Source organism: Tenrec ecaudatus, chromosome 11, assembly GCF_050624435.1.
Source record: "Tenrec ecaudatus isolate mTenEca1 chromosome 11, mTenEca1.hap1, whole genome shotgun sequence".
Classification (NCBI taxonomy): domain Eukaryota; kingdom Metazoa; phylum Chordata; class Mammalia; order Afrosoricida; family Tenrecidae; genus Tenrec; species Tenrec ecaudatus.
In genome coordinates, this window is record NC_134540.1 from 70,644,216 (window position 1) to 70,668,622 (window position 24,407).

Here is a 24,407-nt window from a genome sequence, read left to right on the forward strand (position 1 = left end):
CCTCTAGGACAGGTTAGGACTGCCCCTGTAGGTTCTAGAGACTGTAACTCTTTACGGCCTCATCGTTCTCCTGCAGAGACCACAGCCCAATGCATAACCACCGCGCCCCCAGGGCTCCTAGCTGGAAAATATGGTCCAACATGCAACCTTGAGTGTTTCCCACCTGAATGTAGACAGCATCTCAAAAATAGACCCAGTGCCTTGAACTTTAATGACTGAAGACCAGACGAGTGGTGAGGTGACATCAGGGACCTCATGCATACATGAGGAAGTCCAAAGGTCGCTAACAAGACAGGAAAGGAAAAGAGAGAGACCAAAATGAATGTCAAGTGAGACTCTGAAACTTGTTCTTGGATATAGAGTAGCTACAGCGAATGGAAGAAAATGATCAAGTGAAAGAGCCGAACAGAAGAGTTCAAAGGAAAGTTTGAGAAGACAAAGTAAGTCTTCTTATGAAATGAGCAAAGACCTGGCGCTAGAAATCCAAAAGGGAAGCACAAGCTCAGCATAGCTCAAGCTGAAAGAACTGAAGGGAAAAATTCAAGCTTCAAATAGACATATTGAAGGATTCCGTGGGCAGAAGAGGCTGGAGGGAACATAGACACTCGCCCCCAAAGAAGTGGCGGGTGTTCAGACACGTCAGGAGGCAGCATATGACCAAACACTGATGGTAGTGAAGGAAGAGGTCAAGCTGCACTTAAGGCATTGGTGATAAACCAGACTCCGGGGAGTGACAGAATCCCCACTGAGCTGTTTTAACAGCAGATACAATGTTGGCAGTTCTCACTCTCCTGGGCCAAGAAACTCATTCCCTTCCTGGCCAGCCTCTTGAGAGACCCATACTTATGTCCCTTCCAAAGAAAGTTGATCCAACAGAATATGGAAATTATCAAACAAAATCATTAATACCACACCCAAGTAAAACTTGGCAGAGGCAATTTAAAAAATATTTCCAGCAGAACATCAACAGGGAACTGCTAGACATTCCAGCCAGATTCAAAAGAGGACATGGAACTAGGGAGATCAATGCTGATGGCAGACGGATCTTGGCTGAGCGCAGGGAGTACCAGGATATTTGTCTATGTTTTACAGACTATACAAAGGCATTTGGCTGTGTGCTTTGTATCAAATTATGGGTAACCTTGTGAAGTATAGGAATTCCATAACACTTAATGGTGCTTATGTAGAACCTGCACATCAACCAAGAGGCAGTTACTGGAACATAAGGGGACACTGCCTAGTCTACACCCAGAATGGGGGGTGGCAGCATTGTATCCTTTCACCATACTTAGTCAATCTGTATGCTGAGCACATAACCCAAGAAACTGGACTAAATGTAGAAGAATGGGGCATTGGGATTGGAAAAAGGTTTATTCCCAATCTGTGATATGTAGACAACACACGTAGCTTGCTGGAAGCCAAGAGGACTTGAGCTTGCTGATGGTGATCAAAGACTACAGGCTTCGATCTGAATTATACCTGATCATAAGGAAGAAGAGCAAACCCTCACAAGTGGACCAATAAGTAATGTCATGACAAACTGAAAAAGGATGGAAGTTGACCAGGATTTCCTTCACTTGGACCCCGACTCACTGCTCACAGAAGCAGCAGCCTGGACATCAAATGACACATTTCACTGGGCAAATCTTCTTTAAAGCAAAAAAGCAAAGATGTCCCTTTGAGAAATTAGGTGTACCTGATGGAAGCCATGCTGTTTATAATTGCCTCGTCTGCATGTATAAATTGGACCGTGAACAAGGACAACCGAAGAATCGATGCCTTTGATTTATCGTGTTGGCAGAGAATACCGAATGTACTGTGGACTTCCAGAACAAACAAATCTGTGTTGGAAGAAGTTCGACCAGACTTCTGCTTAGAAGGGAGGCCAGTGAGACTTTGTCTCCTGTTCTTTGGATATAGAATCAGGAGGCGCCGGGATCTGGATAACGGCATCATGACCAGTGAAGCAGTGGGGTGGTGAAAGAGCAAGGGCTTTCCTGAGTTGAATGGACATGGCGGCTGCAACAGTGGACTCAAACAGAGCACAGAGTAAGAGAGTGAGACAGGATCAACCTATGGCTTATGGTGTTGTACGGAGCGTGACTATCAGTTGGAACCGATGTGATGGCACCTAATGCCACCACCACCAGGCCTTGGCTTAGCAACTGTTTGCAGACGGCGGGAGTGGCTGGTTCTCAGTAACCTGTGTGGTTGGTAAAGGTCATATGTGGCTAGAGCCTCTGTTCCCTGGTCATGGCTGCGTCTCCGGTGCCCGCAGCAAAGATAGATGGATGCATGGATAAAGTATCATCATTGCTTTCCAGATAAGGGACTCGAGGTTCGGAAAGGTTAAGGAACTTGCACACACTACACAGTTGGGCTGGGTCTATATGTGGGAAAGAACACCAACTTGCCTCTCCATGCCAGTCTCTTCACTGCCTCTTGGCCTCATGGGAATTCATCTTTGACCCCAAGGACTCAAGAAATTCAGAATCTCAGGTTTCTACAGTACTGGGACTTTGGGCAGGGAGGTCGGGGAGGAGGGGAGTCATACTACACACCAGCCCCGGCCTCACGAAGGAAGTCAGGGATGCGGGCTCAGACGCAGCGCAGAACTGAGACTGTGTGGGAAGGAACAGATGTTCAGGTATCGCTGTGACTCAGGTGTGGACCAAACTCCGAACTGGAGAAGGGAGTTTTCATGGCTGGTAGGAAAGTTGGACTCTTGGCAATCTGTTGTCCCTAGCCCAGCTCCCCACCCCCACCCCCACTCCTCACTCCCTCCCCTCAACCCCAGCCAGCAGTTTCCCCCCAAAAGGCCGAAAGCTATTTTTGTCTTTTTCTAAAGGAGGCATTTGAAAGCATGAGCCAATATTTTCCATTCCTGAGCTTGGGTATCATCTATTTCGGGCGTTTGTTGTTTTCCATGAGTCGCAAATGCCACTGTGAAGTTGGCCTTTCCTGGACAGCGAGCTCAGGGCAGCAAAGCCCAACAAGGCGGAGCCAGCGGTTAAAAATACTCTGGGCTCCATTTCTCCTTTGAAAACAAAGCCCTGGGGGCCTTTTGCAACTGCCGAGCCTGGGAACAGAGCTTCCCAGGGCAAAGAACTGGCTGTGTTCTGTTTCCTGAGTACATTGGATGAGTTTGTGGCTCCCAGGAGGAGCCGTGGCACCGACTGGCTCTGTGAGCTCAGACTTCTGACTGAACGTCCCGTGGTTCCGTGACCTGTTCTCTAAGATGAGCTCAGCGGTACAGATGGTCTTGGAGGCCCACAGAAGCTGCGCATTCAAGCAGGAGAAGCACTGCCAGAGCCTGCGTTCTTCCTAGAAACGGGCCGGCTGGGGAGGCGAGGACACGGAGGCACCTTTAGCTCAAGTCTCTGGGAGCTCCCAGCCCACTCAGTGTTTGAAAGAGGTCTCCAGTGTTCTCGGTGAACTTGTGTAATCGCCCAAAGATCAAGGACCATAGAAACAGCAACAAAACTCAGGCCCGTGGCTTCTGCGGTGATTCGGACTCCTGGTGACTCCAAGTGTCACAGAGCAGAACTGCTCCCTAGGGCTTCTTGAAGGCAGGTCAGCAGGCCTTTCTTCCGCAGTGTGCCTGGGTGGGTTTGAACTGCCAACCTTGAGGTTAGTAGGCGAGTGCCCAGGGAGACTGAGCACCATCAAGAAGGTACTCATTAAGGAAATGATGGCAGGTCCGCACCGAGGAACTCCTGCTGGCGGTTGCACACGTGAAGCAGGCATCCGCCCTGCCACAGAATGCTCTTTAAGATAATCATGATGAATGGAAGAAGAGGAAATTGTGAAACAAACCATCAGACTTGTATCTTTTTTTAAAAAATCATTTCATTATGGGGCTCTTACAGCTCTTATAACACTCCATACATTGATTGTATCAAGCATGTTTGTTCGTATGTTGCCATCAATATTTCCGAAACATTTTCTACTTGAGCCCTTGGTATCAGCACCTCTTTTTACCTCTCCCTCCCACCCTCGTGAATCCTTGATCAATTATATATTGTTATTATTGCATATCTTACACTGTCCGATGTCTCCCTTCACCCACATTTCTCTTTGTCCCCTTCGGGTATCATTTATTTTAAAACACACCTAAGACAAAGCTATTTTTTTTTCCTTCTGAGCCATGGATATCTGTCATTGTTGTTGTTGTTGTTGTGTGCTGCCCAGTGAGTTCTAACTTGTAGCAACCTTATCACAGGACAGAACGAAAGACTGCCTGGTCTGCACCATCCTCACCATGGTCACCATTGCTCTTAGGTGTGAGCCCATTGTTGCAGCCACTGTATCAGGCTGTCTTCTATGGGGCCTTTCCCTTTTCCGCGGCCCCTCTGCTTTGCCAAGCACGGTGTCCTTCTCCAGAGGCTGAGCTCTCCGGCCAACATGTCCACAGCACATGGGACCAAGTCTTGCCATCCTGGCCTCTAAGGAACATTCTGGCTGTACTTCTTCCAAGACAGATGTGTTTTTTCTTCTGGCGGTCTGTGGGACTTCCCATATTCTTCACCAGCACCATCATGCAAATGCACCGATTTTTTTCCTTCGGGTTTCTTTATTCAATATCTGACTTTTCACATGCACAGGAGGCAATTGAAAATACTCGGATTTGGGTGAGGTGCACTTAGTCCTCAAAGGGGTATCCTTGCGTCCCAGCACTTGAAAGAGGTCCTGAGCCGCAGGTACCCAAGTGGAATGCTTTCTTGACTGCTGCTTCCATGGGCACTGATTATGGATCCAAGCAAGATGAAACCCTTGGCAATTTCAATCAATCATTTCTCTGCTTAGCATACTACTACCTGTGGGTGCAGTTGTGCGGATTCTTTACATTGAGCTGTAGTCCATACTGAAGGCCGCGACCCTTGATCTGCCTCGGCAAGGGCTTCCAGTCATCCACACTTTAAGCAAGGTTGTACCATCTGCATCTCAAAGACTATTGATAAGCCTTCTTCCGGTCTGGATACCACATTCTCCTTCATATAATGCAGGTTCTCTGGTGACTTGCTCAGCACACGGCTTGAATAAGTGTGGTGAGAGGATGCACCTTTGATGCACACCTTTTCTAAGGTTAGACCATGCAGTAGTCCCGATCCAGATCCAAGTTCTGCACGAGCACAAAGAAGTGTTCTGGAATTCCCATTCTTCTCAAGGTGATCCAGTTTGTTATGATCCACACGGTCAAATGGCTTGTGTCAATAAAACACAAGTAAACATCTTCCTGGTATCCTCTGCTTTCAGCCAAGATCCATCAGAAGTCAGCAATGATACACCTTGTTCCACATCCTCTTCTGAGTCTGGCCTGAACTTCTGGCAGCTCCCTGTCAATGTACTGCTGCAACTGTTATGGAATGATCTTCAGTAAAATTTTACTTGCATGTGATATATTTTTAAAAATCATTTTATTGATTTTTGGGGGGCTCGTACATTTCTTATCCCAATCCATCCATTGTGTCAAGCACATTTGTACATTTGTTGCCATCATCATTCTCAAAACATTTGCTTTCTACTGGACCCCTTATGACACTGTTCTATAATTTCCACATTCTGTTGGGTCATGTTTCTTGGGAAGGGTTATAAATATGGATCTCTTCCAGTCAGTTGATGAAGTAGCTGTCTTCCAAATATCCTGGCAGAGATGACTGAGTGCTTCCAGTCTTCCTTAGTCCAAATGTTTCGCTGTTGAAATATTTTTATTGGTCTTCCATCAATTCCTGGAGCCTTATTTTTGGCTAAGGCTTTCAGTGCAGCTTAAGCTTCTTTCTGGTTCTTGCTCATATGCTACCTCGTGAAATGGTTGAATATCGACTACCGTATAGACTCGTGTATATGCCGAGGGGTTCGGCTTATACATGGGTCAGTGGTACCCCAGAGACGTGTAACATCTCGCTGCTGCCGCCCCCCCCACCCCCCACCCCCGCCCAGGTAACAGGAAGAGCACTGTTATCTCACGGGTGATTGCCGTTTCTCCGCTGTTCATTGAAAGCCCCGCTGACACTGCAGGGCTTTGAATGTTTGTTTACTCACATCTAACCAATCAGAGCCATCCTATGATGTGTATCTTTGAATAAGCCTTTTAAAGACTGTGTGCGAAGGATGTGGCATGAATGGATGTCATCTGGTCAAGCCCAACTAACAAAAGGAGGAAATCTCATGAAGCCTGACATAGAGTTAATAGCAAAGTGGGTTCGAGATGCATGGGAAGACATTCCAGAAGACATGGTGCGACGTGCCTTCCAGAAATGTAGTATTACTAATGCTATGGATGGCAGTGAAGACTGCGCTTTGTATGAAAATGACAGCAGTGATGGTGATGACAGCGATCTCAGTGAGGACAGCGTCTATGATGACCTCACACCAGCTGAAGCTCTGCATTGGGATACAGATGATGATGAGGAATCCAGTTTTGAAGGATTTTAACTCTTTCCACTTTAGCTTGGTAGCTCAGGAAATAGTACTCTTAAGGTCTCATTGTTGATACCTTATTGTTTTTGTTGAACCTATTTCCCACTTACTGTGCTGGTTCACTAATGTTAAATGACTTGTCCTTTTATTTATGTTTTTCATTTAAAATAAATATTTAAATACATTACCCCACTGATGTCTCAATTTTTAGTAATTTTATTTTCATTTGTTTTGATTATTGAAACTCACCATTAGCTTCTGCATTTTCCACCCTAGGCTTATACTCGAGTCAATCAGTTTTTCTGGTTTCCCAGGTAATCATTAGGTGCCTCGGCCTATACTCGGGTCGGCTTATATTCGAGTGTATACGGTAGGTTGTTTTGTTTTGTTGTAAGCGACTGTGTAGTCTTTCTATCTTCTTTTGATGCTTCCTGCATCGTTCAATATTTTACCCGTAGAATATAACTCTATCTATATATACACACATACATATTTTTGTGTGTTTGGTGGTGGGGGTGGGAGGGGAGTTCTTGAAGATCTCATCCAGTCTAATAATAGTCTTTACTTCTGGGACAGAGAAGGAAATGAATTTGGCGTTCTGTCAGAGAGGAGTAATGTTTTTATAGACAGAATGTGCTTAATTATTACGTGTGGCTTTTTTATTGAGACATACAGACACCAAGACATGTCAGGGGCCAGAGGATCCTCTCAAGCTGTCCTGGGCTGTAGTGTTCAGACCCATTGGTAATTGGGGTAGAGGAAGAAGGTATTGGAGGCTGGAGATAGGGGAGGATGAGCTAGAGGCTTTGAGCCATGACAGTGTTGCTTTTAGGGAGGAAAACAGAGAAGTCATTCCTCCTCTGCTGGATTCACTGGCCACTGTAAATTACTTGCTATTGCAAACAGTTGCCTCAGGAGGCAATTAACTTTCAATCATATTGCTCCTGGGTTGGCAAGGGCAGGTGCTGACTCGCTGGGGCTTTGTACAACCACAGCCGTAAGAGTGTATTGGGCTGCCTGCATGCCAGAACAATCCTATTCCATGCTGAGATGAGCCACTGCTTTGTAAGTTCTCAAGAGAGTGCCTCATCACCGAGGTTGTCGAACCCTGGAAGGGGGCTTGCGCCCAAATTCAGAGGGTATCTTCCAGATCTCAATCCCCAACCTTGAGCACAATCCCTGGTTCAGTCAATCCTTATAGAATGGACCAAAGTGAGACTTAAAAGTCCTTAAGGTTCCTGAGACCATTCCATCACAATGCCAGCTGCATCTGCAGCTGGGACCGCACAGGAGCCTGCTTCCTTCATGTGCTTCCTTTCTTCCTGTGTTGCCCATCTATCTGTCCAGGGGCCTGGTGAACCCCGCGCCTGCCAGGCTCTCTGCTCCAGCCTCCTCTCTGCTTCCCAGAGACAGGGTGTGTATGCTACTGTTGTGGAACTCTATGTGACACCGTGCATAGGAACTGGAGCTGGGATCCAAACCCACACCTGTAAGCCACCAAAGTCTCAGCTCCTCTGGCAGGAAGGGTGGCTTATAAATTGGGAAGTGGGGAGCTTCTGGGTAGTTACTAAATATGGATGGTGATGTGCCTGTTACCAGATCCATAGGTGCTGGCTCTTACAGGCCAGCTCATTATCATGGAGACACGTACTTTGGACGTGTTGTCAGGAGACCCCAGACCCTGGAGACAGACACTGTGCTTGGTCAAGTTGAGGGTCACAGGAAAAGAGGAAGGCCCTAAGGCGATGGAGGGACATGGAGGCCACAACAATGGGCTCCATCAGTGTGGAGCTGGCGTGGGACCTGGGCGGTGCTCATAGGGTCGCCGCCACGTGGTGGAGCCCACTCGATGGCACCACCACCACCGACGCAGGGTTTAACCCGCAGGGCCCAGCGTCGCTTGCCTTGGGATTAGCTTGTAGACATGTCCCATCCATGGGCCAAAGGGTGCGAGCCAGGGTTTCAGGAGCACCCAGTTGCAGCCCTGGTCCCTTTATTGGGTGTGAGGAGAGAGGGGCACAAGGGTGGTGAGTGGGCAGCCATGGGTGGGCAGTCATGGGTGCACAGGCAGTTCCAGTTCGGGCCTCACTCCCCCAACGCTGCCTCCTCAGGCTGGGCTGTGCATTGGCTGGATTTCATGCTGGGTGCCACCACGTAGCCAGTTGTGTTCCTGTAGCTCCTGTAGTTCCTGTGCCCAGAGCCTCGGTCTCACCCCATGTCAAAATGAGGAGGACAATGATATGAAGCCCACAGAGAGGTTATCACTATTAAAAAGGTGGGAGCAGGGTTCAAGTCCTGGAGCACTACGGGTGGAGACCTCAGATTTAAGCCCCTTTCCCCACCGATAGCCCATGCCAATGTGCAGTGGAAGCTCTGTTCTGGCTGCCTCAGCATCCACTTTGCCCCACTGGACCCCTAAGCCTTACCCTCCTCCCATCCCCTCACGGGGTCCTAGCACCCTCCTCAGACTACTCACTGCAGAGCTCCTGCCCTCACCGCTACCCTCTCTCCCCCTGGCACACGTAGATAATGGCTACTGAGGGCCAGTATTCCCCACCTAGCCATTCCTGGGACCCACTTCCCCTGCCCCCCCCCCACCAGGCCTGTGCCAAGGATTTGTTCGTTAGTATTGGGATCATTATTGAGGGGTCAGTAGCCCTCTCTGCCCACAGTGGGCTGGGCAGGACGTGGGTGACAGGGGGAATTTGGGAAATACCCACAACAGTTTTCCAAGTCAAAGTCACAGCCACTTTGCTTTCCCATCCCTTTCCCACAGCAAGACAGATTTCACCCCCCAGCACTCCGTGTTTCCCTCCAGGGAAACTGAGGTGCGCACACCAGCAGTGGTTACCTGTAGTCTCTCCGGCCAAGAAGTCTTACTTAAAGTGTCCTTGTCTTTGAGCCATAGGTATCTGAGAGGTACAGTATTTGCACTCAGTTTACCTATCCCACGGCATGAACGCTATCGAGGTGCAGCAGAAGCAACTCAAAACGCCAAACTGGCCGCCGGCGAGTAGATTACGACTCATAATGACCTATAGGACAGAATAGAAACCGTCCCTGTGGCTTTTCAAGATTGTAAATCTTTATAGGCCTAAAAAACCTCATATTTCTCCCGCAGGGCATCTGGTGGATTCGAACTGCTGACCTTGAGGTTAGCAGCCCAACGTTTAGCCCACTGCTCCATCGTTACTGCACTTTGCAGCGGAAGACAGGCCTGGCAATCTGCTCCTGTGGAGATGATAACCAAGAAAATTCGATGGAGCCCTTCGCTATTCGGTAACACAGGATGTCACCTTGAGCCAGAATCAGCTGAGGCTGGGGGACAACTGTCTCCGGTTTGGGGCTTTCGACTGGGGCGGGGGAGGGGAGCACACTACAATTCCCAGCGTCCCCTGTTCTTAAGGGGTGGACTCCGCTCCTTCAAGGAAGGACTGGGCTTACCAACCAGAGCCCACAGAGGGGCGAGGGCGGTGCCCGGAGGGGCGGGTTCTGAAGGGAGGTGGCTGGAGGGCAGAGTCGCGGGCCAGTCGCGCCCGGAGCGCGGGGACCAGAGCCGCGTGTGGAGGGCGACCTTGGGGGCGGGCGCCGCGGAACCTCGCCGGGGCCATGGGTAAGAAGCACCTCTCTCGGCCGGCCGCAGGACGGGGCGCGGCCACCCCCTGGGGGGCCCAAGGTCCCCCGCCCCCCGCTGGGCCCGTGGGGGCCAGGGTTCCGCCGGCCGGGGCTGGGCGGGGTGGGGGGGGCTGTGCGGGGCCGGGCGGGCGCGCGGGCGCGCGGGCCAGGGAGCGGGAAGGAGCCCTCGGGGCGCGCCGGTCGGGGCGCTGAGACTGGGTGTCTCTTCGACAAAAAGAAAAGAGACTGAAAAAAAAAGTTTGGGCGGCGAGGGGCTTCCCGTGCGTTGATGTCGAAACTTTTTTTTGCCGTCTCTAGACTGAAAGTTACCAAGTCCCGGACAGTTCTGTCATCCCACTTCCTGTGTGGTTTCAATCTCGAGCTGGTCTCAGCTAATTTGTTGTGACAGCTGTCAGCAGCAGTTTCTCCGGCCCCGGCCCCCTCCCCCCGCACGGCTCCCCGGTTCTCAGAAACGCGCCTCGCCGCCGAGAAGAGGCGCCAGGCTCGCCGGGCGCACGCGCGCGCGCGGGGCGCTCTCCCCCGCGGCCGCCGTTTCCTGAAAATGACTGGGCCCCGGGTGTTGGCGAACTTGCTCGGTGCGCTTTGAAGAATCCGCCCGGCCTCTTTCAGCCGGGGCTGCGGGCCCTGCCGCCCGCTCTCTGGCCTGCTCTTCTCCGGTCCGCCCTCCCGGCCGCCTCCGTAGGTAGCGCCCCACTTTTCCTAGCGCGGGGTCTTCTCGGCTTTCCTCGCTCTTCCCTCGGGATCCGCCCGGGGCAGGGTAGGACCCGGGGCGCGGAGGGGAGAAGCGCGAGCTGCCGTCTTGCGGAGATCTGGCTTCGCGCGGGTGGGTCGGGGGCCCACTCCGTGTCTGGGGACCGGCCAGCGCAGGCCAAGGGACGCGCAGCCCTGGCGCGCGCGGGCCCCGGGGCTCGATCGGAACTCTGCCGTGGGAGATCGACGCGCGCCGAGTTCTCCTCGCCTGCCGGTGACGCTAGGGAGACTGTGGCCAGAGGGTAGACCCCTCTATCCTAGGCACCCATCCCGGGTGGCAGTGCAGAAAGGACCCCAAAGGATCAACCCCTCTGCCTTGGATTTACCCTCAGGGAAGCAGAGGCTTAGAAACCCAGCTCTGGTCAGGCAGTGAATGAGGGCAGGCGTCCGAGATCCCAGCGTGGGACATCTGTCTAGGTGGGCCCACCCTCTCAGACCAGGACTCGCAGGCTTAGAGAACCACCCTGAGGGGTGTGGGGAAAAGAATGTCCCAGGCAGAGGGCAGCCAGCCCGCATCCCATCCGGCCCTACTGGACTTGGTTGACATCTTGAATAACTCACTTCAGCCTCGGAGGCTGGTTTTCCAGAGGCAAGGAAGGCACCTAGCGGAAGCCATTGTTACCGTTCAACATCCAGCGCTCCAAGCCAGTCCTTTCCTAGTTTCGTCGTGGCTGACAACTGCAAACCAGAAGAGACTGGAATTGTGTTTAATGGGACAAAGTGGTATGCCAACCAGAACAGGGAATGTTATGGGTTGCGGCCCTGGAGTGGGAGACTCAGAAAGGTGTAGTGAGTACGTCCGTGTGGGAAGAGCCTCCTGGGCAAGCAATGATTGCCAGGACTGTGAAGCATGCCGCATTCAGAGGGGTGCAGCCTCGCCCCTCCCCATCTTTGAGCTGGGTGCCCTTGCTTCCGACTCTGCTGGGCAAGAGATTTGGATGTTCTGCTCCATGCATGCTCGGGGAGATGAGAAAAACCCTTAGATTTTCTCATGACAGTTACTGTTCTGGTTCACCCAGCTTTTACAAATCAGGATCTGGTCCAGTTTTGCATTGTCAGCATGACTGGACCAGGAAGAACTGGGTCAGTAGCCCATAGCCTTGTCTGGGGACAGGGTCTTCCAGGACTCCCTCCCTTCCAGTTCTGGCTAGAGAAGGTTCTGGGAGCTAACAGTGAGTGTCACCTTTGGTGCCTCTCATGCACTCCCCTTCTGCATACTAAGGCTCCCAGGGTAGCCCCAGCTGCTCTCCTGGACCCTGCACCCCCACCCCAGCTGAGCCACCGAGGGGCTTGGTATGAGCTGTCCTCCATGCCCTCGGGGGTCCCATGCCCAGCTCTCTGTCCTCAGTGCTGGCAGAGCGTAGCCCTTGGCAGTTCTTCGCCTCTACCCGCCCGCCCTTGGAGTCAGTTCCAGGCCTCAGAGACAGCCGCCAGGCAGCGGCTCCCAGGCCGTGGAGTGGACGGGCCTCTTCAAAGGCAGTCTTTGTCTCGGGTTCCAGCCTAGCTCAGGGAAACTTAAGCCAACAACCTCAGGCGAGGGGGTGGGGCTGCGTCTGCCGGTTGTTAGCGCGTGGCTGCTGTGAGCGTGATCGTCATCGTTGACGAAGTGTTCCCAGTGGGTGACTTTTCATGAACGGAAGTGTTGCTTCCTTCTCATCACACCAAGGGTGAGCAGGGCGGAGCTGGGGGCCCAGGCCCACAAGCCGCAGAGAGAGATGCGCCTCTCAGGCCCCGTTAGAGTGGGCACTCAGTCGCCACACAGGCTGTGTGGCCCTAAGCCAGTCGCAGCCCCTCTCTGGGCATGAGGGGTCTCTCTCTCATTCAGCCTGGTTACTCCAGTGTTCACCGGGCACCTGCTCTGTGTGCACTGCCCTGTTTGGGCAGTCAGGCCGACTTCCCATCTCACAGGGCACGGGGAGGCAGAGGGGCTCGGGTGACACATGTACCATGTTCAGCTTGGCTCGTAGAGACACTGTGTTTCTGGCTTAGAATATTGGACCCCCCAAGTCTAACACTCTCGCCATACAAATGGAGACACTGAGATACCAAAGCAGGGGATGTCAGACCCAGATGTGACTGGCCCCCTTCCCCACCCATTCCAACTGAGTTCAGCGTGCCACCGGGCAGGGCAGGGGCCTGGTCCAGAGCCCAGAGGACTCTCTAAGCCCTGGGGAAATGCCGGTTAGATCCTGCTCTCTTGCCTGGTCCCAAGTGGAGTCCAGGTGTGTCGAGACCCCAACAATGACACACCACAACCCCTGTGACTGGGCGATTGCTTCCCAGGTGGAAGAAATCCATGCGCGAATGGCATTACTTTGGAGAGCCGAGGTTCTCTTTTCCTTTCATTTGGACACCCCCACCCCCTACAAAGAGAGCATCTGGGGTCTTGGGTAGGAAGATGAAGACTTGTAGGACGGCCACTCGGTGGCTAGTGGCTGTGGCAGTCCTGTGGGAGCGAGTGGCTTTCTCTTCTATGGGCTGAGTGAGCCTGGGAGACTGGGATGGCCAGTCCCTAAGGTCCCTCCCACCCAGGCAGAGCCAGGCCAAGGGTGAGAGGGGTGGGCACCGAACCCAGAAGGTGTGGGAGCTGAGCAGATGGTGGGTTTACTCATCACCCACGGCAGTGGGTTTCAACCGAGTTGTTAGTGGAACCCTTTGTTTTTTCAGATGAAGATTTCAGTAGAAGGTGGCTCGGTGGAAGACCAGGGGAGGGAGGGATGAGGGCCACCAGGGGCAGGTCCCAGGGCTCACTGGAGTCTGTAGGCAGGCAGGCTGCAGAAGTGGGGCCTAAGGCCCGGGCCCTGAAGCCCTGCCTGGACCAGCGCTGGCCCTGCATGTGGCAGAGAGCACAGAGGCGGAGTTCATTTGGGGACTTGGCTACATGCACAGAGAGTGTTTCCCTTTGTGACCCAGGCTAGAGCTCTAATGCCTTTCCCATCTGGGGTTAAACAGCTCACACTAGGTGACCTCCTACCCAGGTAACCCGAGTGCCAGCTCCAGGGGCTTCTCCCTCAGTCTGGCCCCCGCAGAGCCCACAAACTCCAAAATGGGATGGGAAGGGGCCCCGGAGGATAAAGAACTTTAGCTTCTGATGCCCGGGCCCCACTCAGGACCTAAAATCAGATCCATCCTCTGGGGGTCAGGTCCTGGCATGAGTGTTTTGAAATCCTCCCTCTTCAAACCACCTTCTAGTCCCCGTCCCCTCCCTCCCAACCAGGCATAGTGGTTGCTCCTTGGGCTGTTAGTCACAAGGTCAGCAGTTCAAAACCACCAGGCACCCCAAAGAACAAAGATGAGATTTTCTATTCCCATAAAGGGATTCAACAGGAGGAGTTCTACTGTGTCTTACGGGATTGCTATGAGTTGGCATCGACTGGCAGCAGTGGGATCTTTATGTTTTTAGGGCTAGGGAGACAGTGACTTGCTATGGACGCACAGACAGCTTGCAGTAGGGCTAGAAGCCCCCACGGGCCCTCAGAAAGAGGTGGGGTGAGTTCCTGGGTGCTGAGGACTAAAGCTCGGAGAAAAGAAGAGCCTAAAAGGAGGCTGGTGAGGGGATGGGGCGGGGGTGGGCAGGGAAGGGTCTGTGCTGAGGGCCTGGCAGACCTGACCTCAGCGATTCAGACCTTTAGTGGGGCTCTCCAGGGCCCTTTTCTCCCATCTCACAGAAGGGAAGACAGAGGCTCAGAGGCAGGAACTCAGGCTTTCTGGAGGTTGGCTGCCCTGGATTGGTCAGCAGCCAAGCTGACAGAGTGACTCGAGTCTCTTTTTAACTGAGCGAGCATTGACTCTCCTTCTATGCGTAGCTGCACTTTTCAAGATTTTGCAAATGTTGTTGCTCATGTTTGGGCCTCCTGGTCTCCCTCTCTGACTCAGGTTTCCCCGTTTCCAATGGGATTTCTCCCGAGAGAGCAGAGGATACCCACAAAGTGAGGACATAGTCGCTGGTAGCAGTCCCTCATCAACTCGGAAAGGGGGTGCCAGATTCCAGCAGTCCCGGCCCCTAGACCTGCCAGCCCAGCGGGGGCCCGTCTGTGGACCGGAGATTTCTGATCGCTCTGGGATCGAAGGGAAACCTCCCAGGTTCCAGCAGCGAGGATTTCCTGTGCTGCAGTGAATGAGGAATATGGAAAGGCAGGCTAGATTAGAATTCCAAGAACCCGGGCTCCTAGTCCCAGACAGCATGCCGCATGTCCCCAGGCAAGTCCCCACTGTGCTGGCCGCCCCAGGGCTGGTGGGTTGTTTATCTAGTTTCTGGAGGTGTTGCATCTTTGCAACTATCAGCTCCCACAGGTTCCCTCCAGTGGAATGGAGCCTGGGGCTCTCCTGCCTGCTGTCCAGGGCGAGTGTGAGGCTCCTTTCCTCTGCTTTCCCTGGCACTTGTGGGGGCACAAAGGAACCACACCCCCAGGCACTTACAGTTTGGGCAGCAAGGGAGACAGAGCAGCAGGCCAGGACAGGAACACTGCACTGGGCAGGGATCGGGGGTGTCAGCGGAGACCTGAAGGGCCCCCAGGACCCCTGGCCAGGTGAGGGAAGAATGGAACCCAATTCAAAGTGAGCCCAGCGCCATCAGTTCCCACCGAAAGTGACCCTACACAGCTGTCAGGCCTTCTGGAAGCGGACGACCACCTCTTCCTCCCTGCCCAGGAACAACTAAGCTCTGATGACCACTGTGCCGGTGGCAGACTCCACGGACACACGATCTCAGAGTCCAGCTCTAGTGAAGTGACCCTGTTGGACTGAACTTCTGTGTCCCGGGCGGGAGGAAGTCCTTATGGCGGCAGACCCTAAGGTGTCACCCTAAGAGTGGGTTTCAACCACCCGCCACCTTTCTGTTCCCTGGCAAGCACGTTAGCCCCTGTGGGCTCCTCGAGCAGGCAGCACCCCTGGTTAGATGGAGGGGCTGTAGGAAATTGAACTTGGACTTGCTACAGGCTTTGGAACATGGAGCCTAGCTGCCCCTTCTCTGACCCAACCCTGAGGTGGGGTGTGATTCCTGCAGGGGTGTTGGGGGGGTGGGGTTACCATGAATCTTGTGGGGATGAGGGTCTAGGATGGGCTGGAGGTGGAGAAGAGGGTGAGTGGGTCACCGGCCAGGGTGATCCCGGGGACAGGCAGAGGAGATGCAGCAGGTAGAAGGAGAGAGCTCGTCCCTGTCCATCAGGCTGTTTCCTGGGGGCTGGAATGAGGGCCCCCTCTCTCCCTAGGTCCCCTCCTCAGCATCTTCCCTCCCACCCACGTCTCACCTACATGCTCTCCCTCTTCCTCACCCTTCCTCTCCCCCACAGCACCCCCAGTCAAAGAGAAAAGGAATCCACCGGAGGAGGACGACCCCCAAGAGCCATCTGTGTCCCCTCAGCCCCACAGTGAGCAGAGCAGGAGCCAGAGCCCCACGCAGCCGGAGGTGAGTGGGGCACGCTCCCCTCAAGGCCCCCGCTGCCTCAGCCCGGGAACTCGGAGACCCCTCCCCATCCCCGGTCTCAGGAAGGAGCAGAAGTGCACCTCTGACATCTCCCCCATCCCTCAGCTCCACCAAAGGAGCCACCTGCTGGAGGTGGGACTTGGGGGTGGGGGGAGTGGGTGAGAACGGGCCATCTGGGGCAGCAGGCCTCAAACGTCCTTCTTCTAATGAAGAGTCACATGCAGCCCAAACTATAAAGCAGGCGAGCACTCTTCCGGGCCGTGCAGGCGGGGCCAGTGGCACAGAGCTTGAATTACTTGGTTGTTAACGCAAGGTTGCCCGCTCTCACCTGGCAGCCACTTTGAGGGCGAGAGGCGTCCCGCTTGCTCCAGTAAAGACTGCCTGCGGCCTTGGAAATACGCGGGGGCAGTTCTGCGAGGGTATGACGTAAAGCTACGGCAAAATCTATAAGCACGATGTCGATAGTCACTCCGCCACTGGACCAGGAGCCGTGGATGGTGTTAACAAAGCTCCATCCCAGCGTGGTGGCCCCAGTCCGGAGCCCAAACCCTGATCCAGAGAGACTCACATGGCAAATGTAATCCCCTATAATGCTCTTCTAGCCCCTTGGCGACGAGGGGCCCATTCCCTGGGAGAGCAGTCGTGAGGATGGCCAGAGGCCAGAGGCCTTGGTCGCTCCAGTAAGAGGGCAGGTAAACTGCATCCTGTCACCTGTGAGTCCCTGTCAAAACCAAACTCACTCATCCCGACATTATAGCGCAGGGTAGAACTGCCCATCAGAGTTTCCAAGACTGTAACTCTTTACAGGAGTAGAAAGCCCATCTTTCTCCCACCAAACAGCTGGTGGTTTCGAATGACTGATGATGGCAGCCCAGTGTGGAACCACTAGGCCACCAGGGCTCCCCGAGGCACGGTCAGAGTTGTTAAAGACCCTGTAGTGGTGTTCAAATGAAATATCTCGGAGAAACTCGGCATGGGGCACTGCCCAGGTCGGGGTGGATAGCCTCTGGGGTCTTGGGTATTTCTGTTCTCAGACCGTGAGCCTCTAGGCTCCTGGCCCTGGTCCTCCAGCTGCCCTTGTCTGCATACTAGGGCCAGTCAAGGTGAACAGCAGCCTCTGCGGCCAGAATTCCAGTGCATCTGAGAGAAGCACACAGAACCGAGTCTCGGCTCCCTGAGTCGGCAGGGCAGCCTAGTGGCTGGAGAGGCAGCCCTCTGGCTCAGAGGGTGCTGCGCACCCACGTTCCTCCTGCTTTTACTACTGTGAGAGGCCTGGGGGCACCCTGCCCTTCTAGGGGCACTAAGATGCAGCTGCAGAAAAATCAAGAGTGAAATGAAACCATGACCTGTGTCGGTAGCCGGGCCTGGAGATGATACAGACATCTGTGACCGCCCTCTGAGCCGAGGGACCTTTGTCTCTGGGGGTCCTTGGCTCAGGCCCCTTCCTGGGCCCTTGGACACTGGTCATTGAGTAGGCTTCTCTGGCAGCAGGAACAGCCATTGCAACTCAAAGTAATAGGCTGGGGGATGGGGGCCAGGCACCTTTTTCCTCCCCAGCTCTCCTCCTGTTGGGGGTCCATCCCAATGCCTGCTGTTCTTTCCCCAGGACTCCCCCGAGGCAGGCGGGGAGCGGGAGGAGGAGCAGGCCTTCCTGGTCAGCCTCTACAAGTTCATGAAGGAGCGACACACGCCCATCGAGCGGGTGCCCCATCTCGGCTTCAAGCAGAGTGCGTCCTGGGCCGGGCCTCAGGGAGGGTGGGCCCAGCAGCGAATGCCCACAGGCAGGGCACCCAGGCAGAGCCGGCCCCGGATTTGGCTTGGCACCTCCACTCTGGTACCCGGGACACTGCCCACCAGACACAGTGTTAGCCAAGGGGCAGGGCTGGCCTTCCACCTTCCTGGCCCTGGGCGACCGTTGCCCAGGACGCAGCGTGCCACCCACAGCCGTGGCCTGTCCGGCGTGTGCTGGTCTCTGGTCTCTGTTCCCTGCTGCCAGAGTCTGACAGCCTGCCTCTCTTCTCTCCAGTTAACCTGTGGAAGATCTACAAGGCGGTGGAGAAGTTGGGGGCCTATGAGCTGGTAAGAAAGACACTGCTGGGTCCACCATGCTGCATGTCAGACCCAAACTGCCTGGGACATGGGCTGCAGGGGGTGAGGGACACGGGGCTGCAGGGGGTGAGGGACACGGGGCTGTAGGAGGTGAGGGACACGGGGCTACAGGGGGTGAGGGACACGGGGCTGCAGGGGGCGTAGAGACATGGGGCTGAGGGAGTGAGGGACAAGGGGCTGCAGGGGGCTAGGGACACAGGGCTGCAGGGGGTGACTGCTATGCGTGTCAGATCCACACTGCCTGGGACACGGCTGTTTGGGTACCAGCCGGGCAGGGGCAGGGGGCAGCAGGCTGACTGAGCCTCAGGAGGGGCCAGACTCTGGTCGCTGAACTCCCCAGGCCGCTTTTGGGCTTGCTAGTATTTTGCTCTCTCAGCAGCTTCTCCTTGGCTCCCCCATCTGTTCTGTCCACCCCGTGCCCCGAAAGCTGCTTGGGCTAGCAGTTGGGCAGCAGCTCTGGTGGGGTGAACTGGCACGCGGCCAGGCAGGCTCCCCCGCCCCTTGCCCGCCCGTGCTGTCACAGAGGTAGCTGTGAATGCAGGCATTCCCGCCTTTGCCGCATCTCACCCCAAGGCCGGGGGGTGACCTAAATGGGGAGACCCTGCCCCACAGGGGGCGCTGCCGGCCAGGCTGCTCATTAGCACCTTTGCAGGTAACGGGCCGCCGCCTCTGGAAGAACGTGTACGACGAGCTGGGGGGCAGCCCAGGCAGCACCAGCGCGGCCACGTGCACGCGCCGCCACTACGAGAGGTGGGCCCCGGGGGTGGGGTCTCCACGGGGGTGGGGCTCCCTGGGGGCGGGGCGGGGCTAGGAGTAGAAGGTACCAAGGGTGCGTGGGAGTGGGAGGGAGGCAGGCTGTGAGCCACTGCAGACCGGGGCTTGTACTCGCTCTGCCCAGGCGGTGGGGTCCGGGCAGGCGAGGTACGGAGCAGGAGGAAGGAGGGGGCTGGCAGCGTTAGGGTCAGAAGAGGGAGCCAAGTGCTGCTAGGCTTCCTGCAGGTGGGGGGGCGGTCCCTGGGAGGCCAAGCCAGTGTGGTGGGTGCCCACCAGCATTGACCCCCCGTGGTGGACGTGCTGGGCTTCTCCCCAGGCTGGTCCTCCCATACGTCCGGCACCTGAAGGGAGAGGACGACAAGCCGCTGCCCCCCACCAAGCCCAGAAAGCAGTACAAGATGCCCAAGGAGCCACCCGGGGATGATGGCGCCACCGAGAGGCCCAAGAAAGCCAAGGAGGAGGGGCAGGTGGACCAGGTGAGTGCCAGGCCTGCAGGAACGCTCAGCGACCATCAGAGGGCAGCACATGCAGCCTCGCCAGGCCTCCACCCAGGACTGTGCACGCTGCTCACTGCTCAGGGGACCCTGGGATGAGCAGGTGTTAAAGCCAGCTTGCGTCCCTCTCCACCGACCTGGCTCCTGATGCGAGGGATCACAGTGGCCCCCGGCACCCTTCTGGGACACTGCTGTCACCGAGGTGCCTGGGCAGATACCTGACTTGCCCCCAGCTCTGAAGCATGCTCCTTTCTTGCTCTAGATGGTGGCAGAAAAGGCCAAGACAGATGCCACAGACCGAACTCAGCTCCCCAGCCAGGATGCCCCCAGGGACAGTGCCGGCCCAACCCTGGCACCCACTCTGCCTCTTGTGGGGGCCAGCTGCTGTCCTGAGGCCTACAAGCGGCTCCTGTCCAGCTTCTACTGCAAAGGGACCCAGGGCATCATGTCACCGCTGGCCAAGAAGAAGCTGCTGGCCCAGGTGAGCAAGGCAGAGGCCTTGCGGTGCCAGGAGGAGGGCTGTCGCCATGGGGCGGGCGCCCCTGATAGGGAGCCCCAGGCTTCCCCAGCCGCCTGTCCTCCTGAGAGTCCCCAGAACCCAGGAGGGCCAGCTGAGAACTCCAGGCTCCGACTGAGCCCCCAGGAGGGAGTGCAGACCCCAGGGGGCGGCCTCCGGGAAGAGCCTCTGAGCAGCCTACACCCCACAGCCCCCATCTTCACAGGCCATTTCCACACGTACCCCACCGAGGTGCTGAAGCCCATCACTCAGCACCCCCGGGACTTCTTCCACAGCCTGAAAGATGGGGTGCTGTTGGGCCTATCTGCCAATGAGACTGGGCTGCCGGCCAAGGAGTCCCAGCTGGTGTGGGGTGGGGACATCAACCGCCCCTCTGCGTTCCACAAAGGTGGCTTCAGAAGGGGCAGTACCTACCCCAAGCCCAAGGCCTGCTGGGTGTCCCCCATGGCCAAGGTCCCCTCCGAGAGTCCCGGGCCCCCGGCTGCCATCCCTGGTAGCCCGGGCATCCACGGCAAGCGCCACCTGGAGGAAGAGGGCTTTGCCCATGGCGGTAAGAAGCTGCGGGCCGTGCCTCCCTGCTTCAAGCAAGTGGACACTGAGGAGTGTGGTGCCAAGCCCGCAGGACTGGGCGTGGCTGTGCCCTGCCTGCTGGACCCAGCCCTGAGGCCAGCCCCCCGAGAGGCCTACCGGGGCACCATGCTGCACTGCCCGCTGAACTTCACCAGTGCGTCGGACCCCTTAAAGGGCCAGACTCCTCTCCCCTTCAGTCCCCTGGTCATCCCGGCCTTCCCGACCCACTTCCTGGCCACTGCAGCCCCCTCACCCATGGCTGCGGGCCTGATGCCCTTCCCCGCTGCATCCTTCCATGGCGCCCTCCGCCACAGACTCTGCCCAGCCTCGTCCGCATGGCACGCGCCGCCTGCCACAGCCTACGCCGCACCCCACTTCTTCCACCTCAACACCAAGCTGTAGGTCGAGCCACAGCTGTGCTGTGGAGGAGCCGACTCTGCCTTGGGGAGCGCTTGGGGCTGGAGCCCTCTCCCCAGGACACATGGGCTGGACCTCATGCTGGGACGAGCGAAGAAGTGGAGAAATGACCTGTCTCCAGGAAAGGGGCCCTATAGGGCTGGGACCCAGCATCTGCAAGGCCTTGGGAGAAGATAGGCAGGAGCCCAGGAGAAGTGAGGGTCCAGGGAGCCAGGTGGCAGCTCTTGGCACCCAGGTGGCCCAATAAAAGACACCAATGTGAATGCCAGGCAATTCCGTGGCCTGCTTTCCAGGGGTGGGTGTGGCCAGCTGCTTGGGGCTGCCTGCGGGATGATGGGCTTGTGGCCGGCGGGTGCCCTGACCCCAGCCCACGGCAGAGCTCCACCTCTGTTGTGTCGGGCTCACTCACCTGCCATAGGGACTCTATTAAAAAATCAAGCCAAGCGCAGTGCCATGGAGTCAGTGGGACTGGGGAGAACGGCCCTGTGGGTTTCCAAGACTGTAACTACGGGAGCAGAAAGCCCCGTCTCTCTCCTGTGCAGCAGCTGGTGGTGGTTTCGAACTGCCGACCTTGCAGATGGCAGCCAACATATAACCACTAGTCACCACCAGGGCACCTCCAGTGACCTTATAGGACAGAGTGAAGCTGCCCCTGAGGGTTTGTGGGACTGTCCGTCTATGGAAACAGAGCCTCATCTTTCTCCCAAGGAGCGGCTGGTGATTTTCAACTGCTGCCCTGCCAGTTAGCAGTCCAATGCCTAGCCCACCGACTTTGAAATCCTTTCTGGCTGTTCAACCCATTTCCTTTCCCACAACTAGCTGTGACCTTTCTCACAGTACCAGCGGAGAATCAAGCGCAGAGGGTTCTGTAACTAGAGGCCCAATCCTCCACTGGCCAGTGTCGGCCAGAGCTGTGAAGGTGGGTGTGACCCCCCCCCCTGAGCTGAGCACTGGTAGCGGCACTCCCATGAGTGAGGGGACACCCTGGGGAGGCCTGCCGCAGAGTCGGAGGGGCGGCCCAGAAGGTGTGGGGCTAAGATGGTGGGAGGCTCCTGGGGAGAGGGAGGGAAAGGTGGGACCCAGGTTCCGCACTGGGAGCACACAGGCCTCCCCAACCAGGGGCTCGAGAAAAGGAGGTCATTTTAGGGAGTTCACTAAAATGAGAAGTACTTTCCATCCCATAGGTGGGGGGGTCCCTCGGAGCCACCCCCACCATCACCCCCTCCTAGCTACAGGCTGTCCGTTTACAGTCAGGGAAATTACAGCTTCCTGAGCTTCACACCTAGCCCTTCCCTGAAAGGTGGTGTCCAACCCTGTTGCTGGGGTGGGGAGGGGTGCATGCTAGGATGACAGGAGCCAGTGTCTCCCGAACCTCCCTGACTTCTGGGACATATGACTGAGGGGGTACTGTGAAGGGACCTTTGGCGTGACCTCCCGATCTCAGGTGAGGGGGCAGACAGGAAGGTCTTGCTTGCCCAAGGCTACCACAAAATATGGCTAGACCCTGACCCCAGGCGTAGACCACCTGCTTGGCACCAAGGGCTGGGCCACCAGGCTGAGGACCCTCTGCTCAAGCGGGCACGGAAGACCTAGCCTTCTCCAGTGCTAGCTCCACATCTCTGGGGTCTGCTCCTTCCCAAAAATGCTCCAGTGCCAGCTGCAAGACTCCCCCGTACACCCGTGTGCTGCCCACCTCTGAGCCTCTGGGAACAAAGGAGAAGGAGATTGGAGGCTCACATGCCCTGGGGCTGGGCCACGGTAGGTCCTGGGGTCGGATACCCTGGGCAGAAGGGAGCTGAGACCTACCTTGTGTGTGGGACCCTGCCTGAGAGGGGACACCGCTCCGTGTATCTGAGAAGCAACATCTAACGCAGTACCCTAGCAGTGCTTAGATGGGAGAAGACTAACCCGAAGGCAGTCAAGCCTACAGAAGGTGAAAAGGTGGGGTAGCAGCGCCCTCTGGAGGCTCGTCTGGAGAATACACCGTTAGGGCAGGCAGGTAGGCGGCTAGGCAGGACTCTGGCCCCTGCTTAGAGAGAGCTCCCAGAGCTCCCTGCAGGTGCTGCGTGCTGATCCTCCTGCGCCTGTCATCTGCAGCTCCCGCCAGACAGAGCCTCTCAGGGTGTCTGGTGGTGACAAGAGCCAGCTTTACGAGGCATTGCCAGCACTGTTTACAAATGGGGAGACTGGGCTCTTGGGGAGATCCCGTGGCTGGTTGTGCGCCCAGAGCAGGTGGGTGCTGTTTGCTTTCCGGTCCTTTGCGGGGACCCTGTGGCCCAGGGATGGTCACCTGGCAGCACACCCCTGGAGCATAAACTGTCTCAAGGCCATCTTTAGACCAGCTTTGTAACGACAAGGAGCCACAAGGTGGGTGGTTTCAAACTCACTACCTGCCCTGCAGGAGGAGGAGGAGGAGGCAGTCTGCCCCATGAAGGTGTGCAGCCGCAGAAACCCACCACAGCGTGGCTCTGCCGGCGTTTGGTGGGGTTGGTTCTCAGGCTGCGCTGGGACGCTTGAGCTGTGAGTGGAAATGGTGAATGGATACAACTCTAAAAAGGACCCTGTTTCGGCAGCCCCAGCCCCCTCAGGTAGTTTAGGTGTCAGGTCAGGCCTCAGGCATGCCACACCCACTTGCCGGACTTCTCTGTTCTAGGGGCCAGCCCTGTTTGAGGTGTGACAGAGACATCATTGGCAGAACATCCAGTCCCTGCCCCAGAGGAGCTGAGCCCCTGGGGGAGACAGGAGATTGGGCGATGGAGTAAAGGGGGGCTGAGAGCGTGGCTTAAAACAGGTGAAAAGATGGTATTCAGGTGGCCTGGAGGAGGAGAGGGAGGGTGCCATGCAACCTTGGAGGAGGAGGGGGGGGGGGAAGGGAGTAGCAAGGCCCTGGGTGGGAGTAGACAAGTGTGTGTGAGGGACACGCAGGTGGGGTTGGAGCAGAGCGTGTGAGGCAGGTAGAGGCTGGGCTTGAAAGGAGGTTGAGGCCTCGGAGCGCTGGCGATTCTGCTGGGTAAGCGTTACACCACTGGCCGCCAGGTCTGTGATTCAACCCCACCAGTCACTCCTCAGAGGAAGTTCAGGCTATCTGCTCCCGTAAGATCTGCAGCCTCAGACTCCTCAAGGCCATGGGCATGGGCTGGATGACGGGTTGTCATTGCTGCTAGCTGCTGTCCGGTCAGTTCCCGTTCACGGTGGGTGGTCCTGTGTGTCACAGGAATGTCTTCGTTGTTGTCGTTGTCATGGGAGTGGATCGCCAGCCCTTTCTCCCGTGGAGCCACTGGGTGGATTTGAACTG

At 56.0% G+C, this 24,407-nt stretch overlaps 1 protein-coding gene across 2 annotated transcripts; it reads left to right on the forward strand.

Moving 5' to 3' along the window:
* The first annotated feature begins 9,905 nt into the window (after nucleotides 1-9,905).
* ARID5A (AT-rich interaction domain 5A) lies at nucleotides 9,906-21,375 on the forward strand. Of its 2 annotated transcripts, XM_075563169.1 has the most exons (7): nucleotides 9,906-10,033; nucleotides 16,098-16,213; nucleotides 17,838-17,958; nucleotides 18,258-18,310; nucleotides 18,993-19,090; nucleotides 19,431-19,590; nucleotides 19,871-21,375. In XM_075563169.1, the coding sequence occupies exons 1-7, from the start codon at nucleotides 10,030-10,032 to the stop codon at nucleotides 21,095-21,097; spliced, it is 1,779 nt and encodes a 592-aa protein (XP_075419284.1). In that variant the 5' UTR covers nucleotides 9,906-10,029; the 3' UTR covers nucleotides 21,098-21,375. The 2 variants fall into 2 exon arrangements, with proteins under 2 accessions (XP_075419284.1, XP_075419285.1); XM_075563170.1 differs by lacking the exon at nucleotides 17,838-17,958 and having other exon boundaries at nucleotides 9,998-10,033.
* The last annotated feature ends 3,032 nt before the right edge of the window (nucleotides 21,376-24,407 follow it).

Excerpts from the sequence above, each read along its gene's own strand:
- ARID5A (XM_075563169.1), top strand. Across the intron at positions 17,959-18,257 it reads CCATCTCGGCTTCAAGCAGA|TTAACCTGTGGAAGATCTAC; the intron begins GTGCGTCCTGGG and ends TCTTCTCTCCAG. Across the intron at positions 19,091-19,430 it reads ACGCGCCGCCACTACGAGAG|GCTGGTCCTCCCATACGTCC; the intron begins GTGGGCCCCGGG and ends GCTTCTCCCCAG.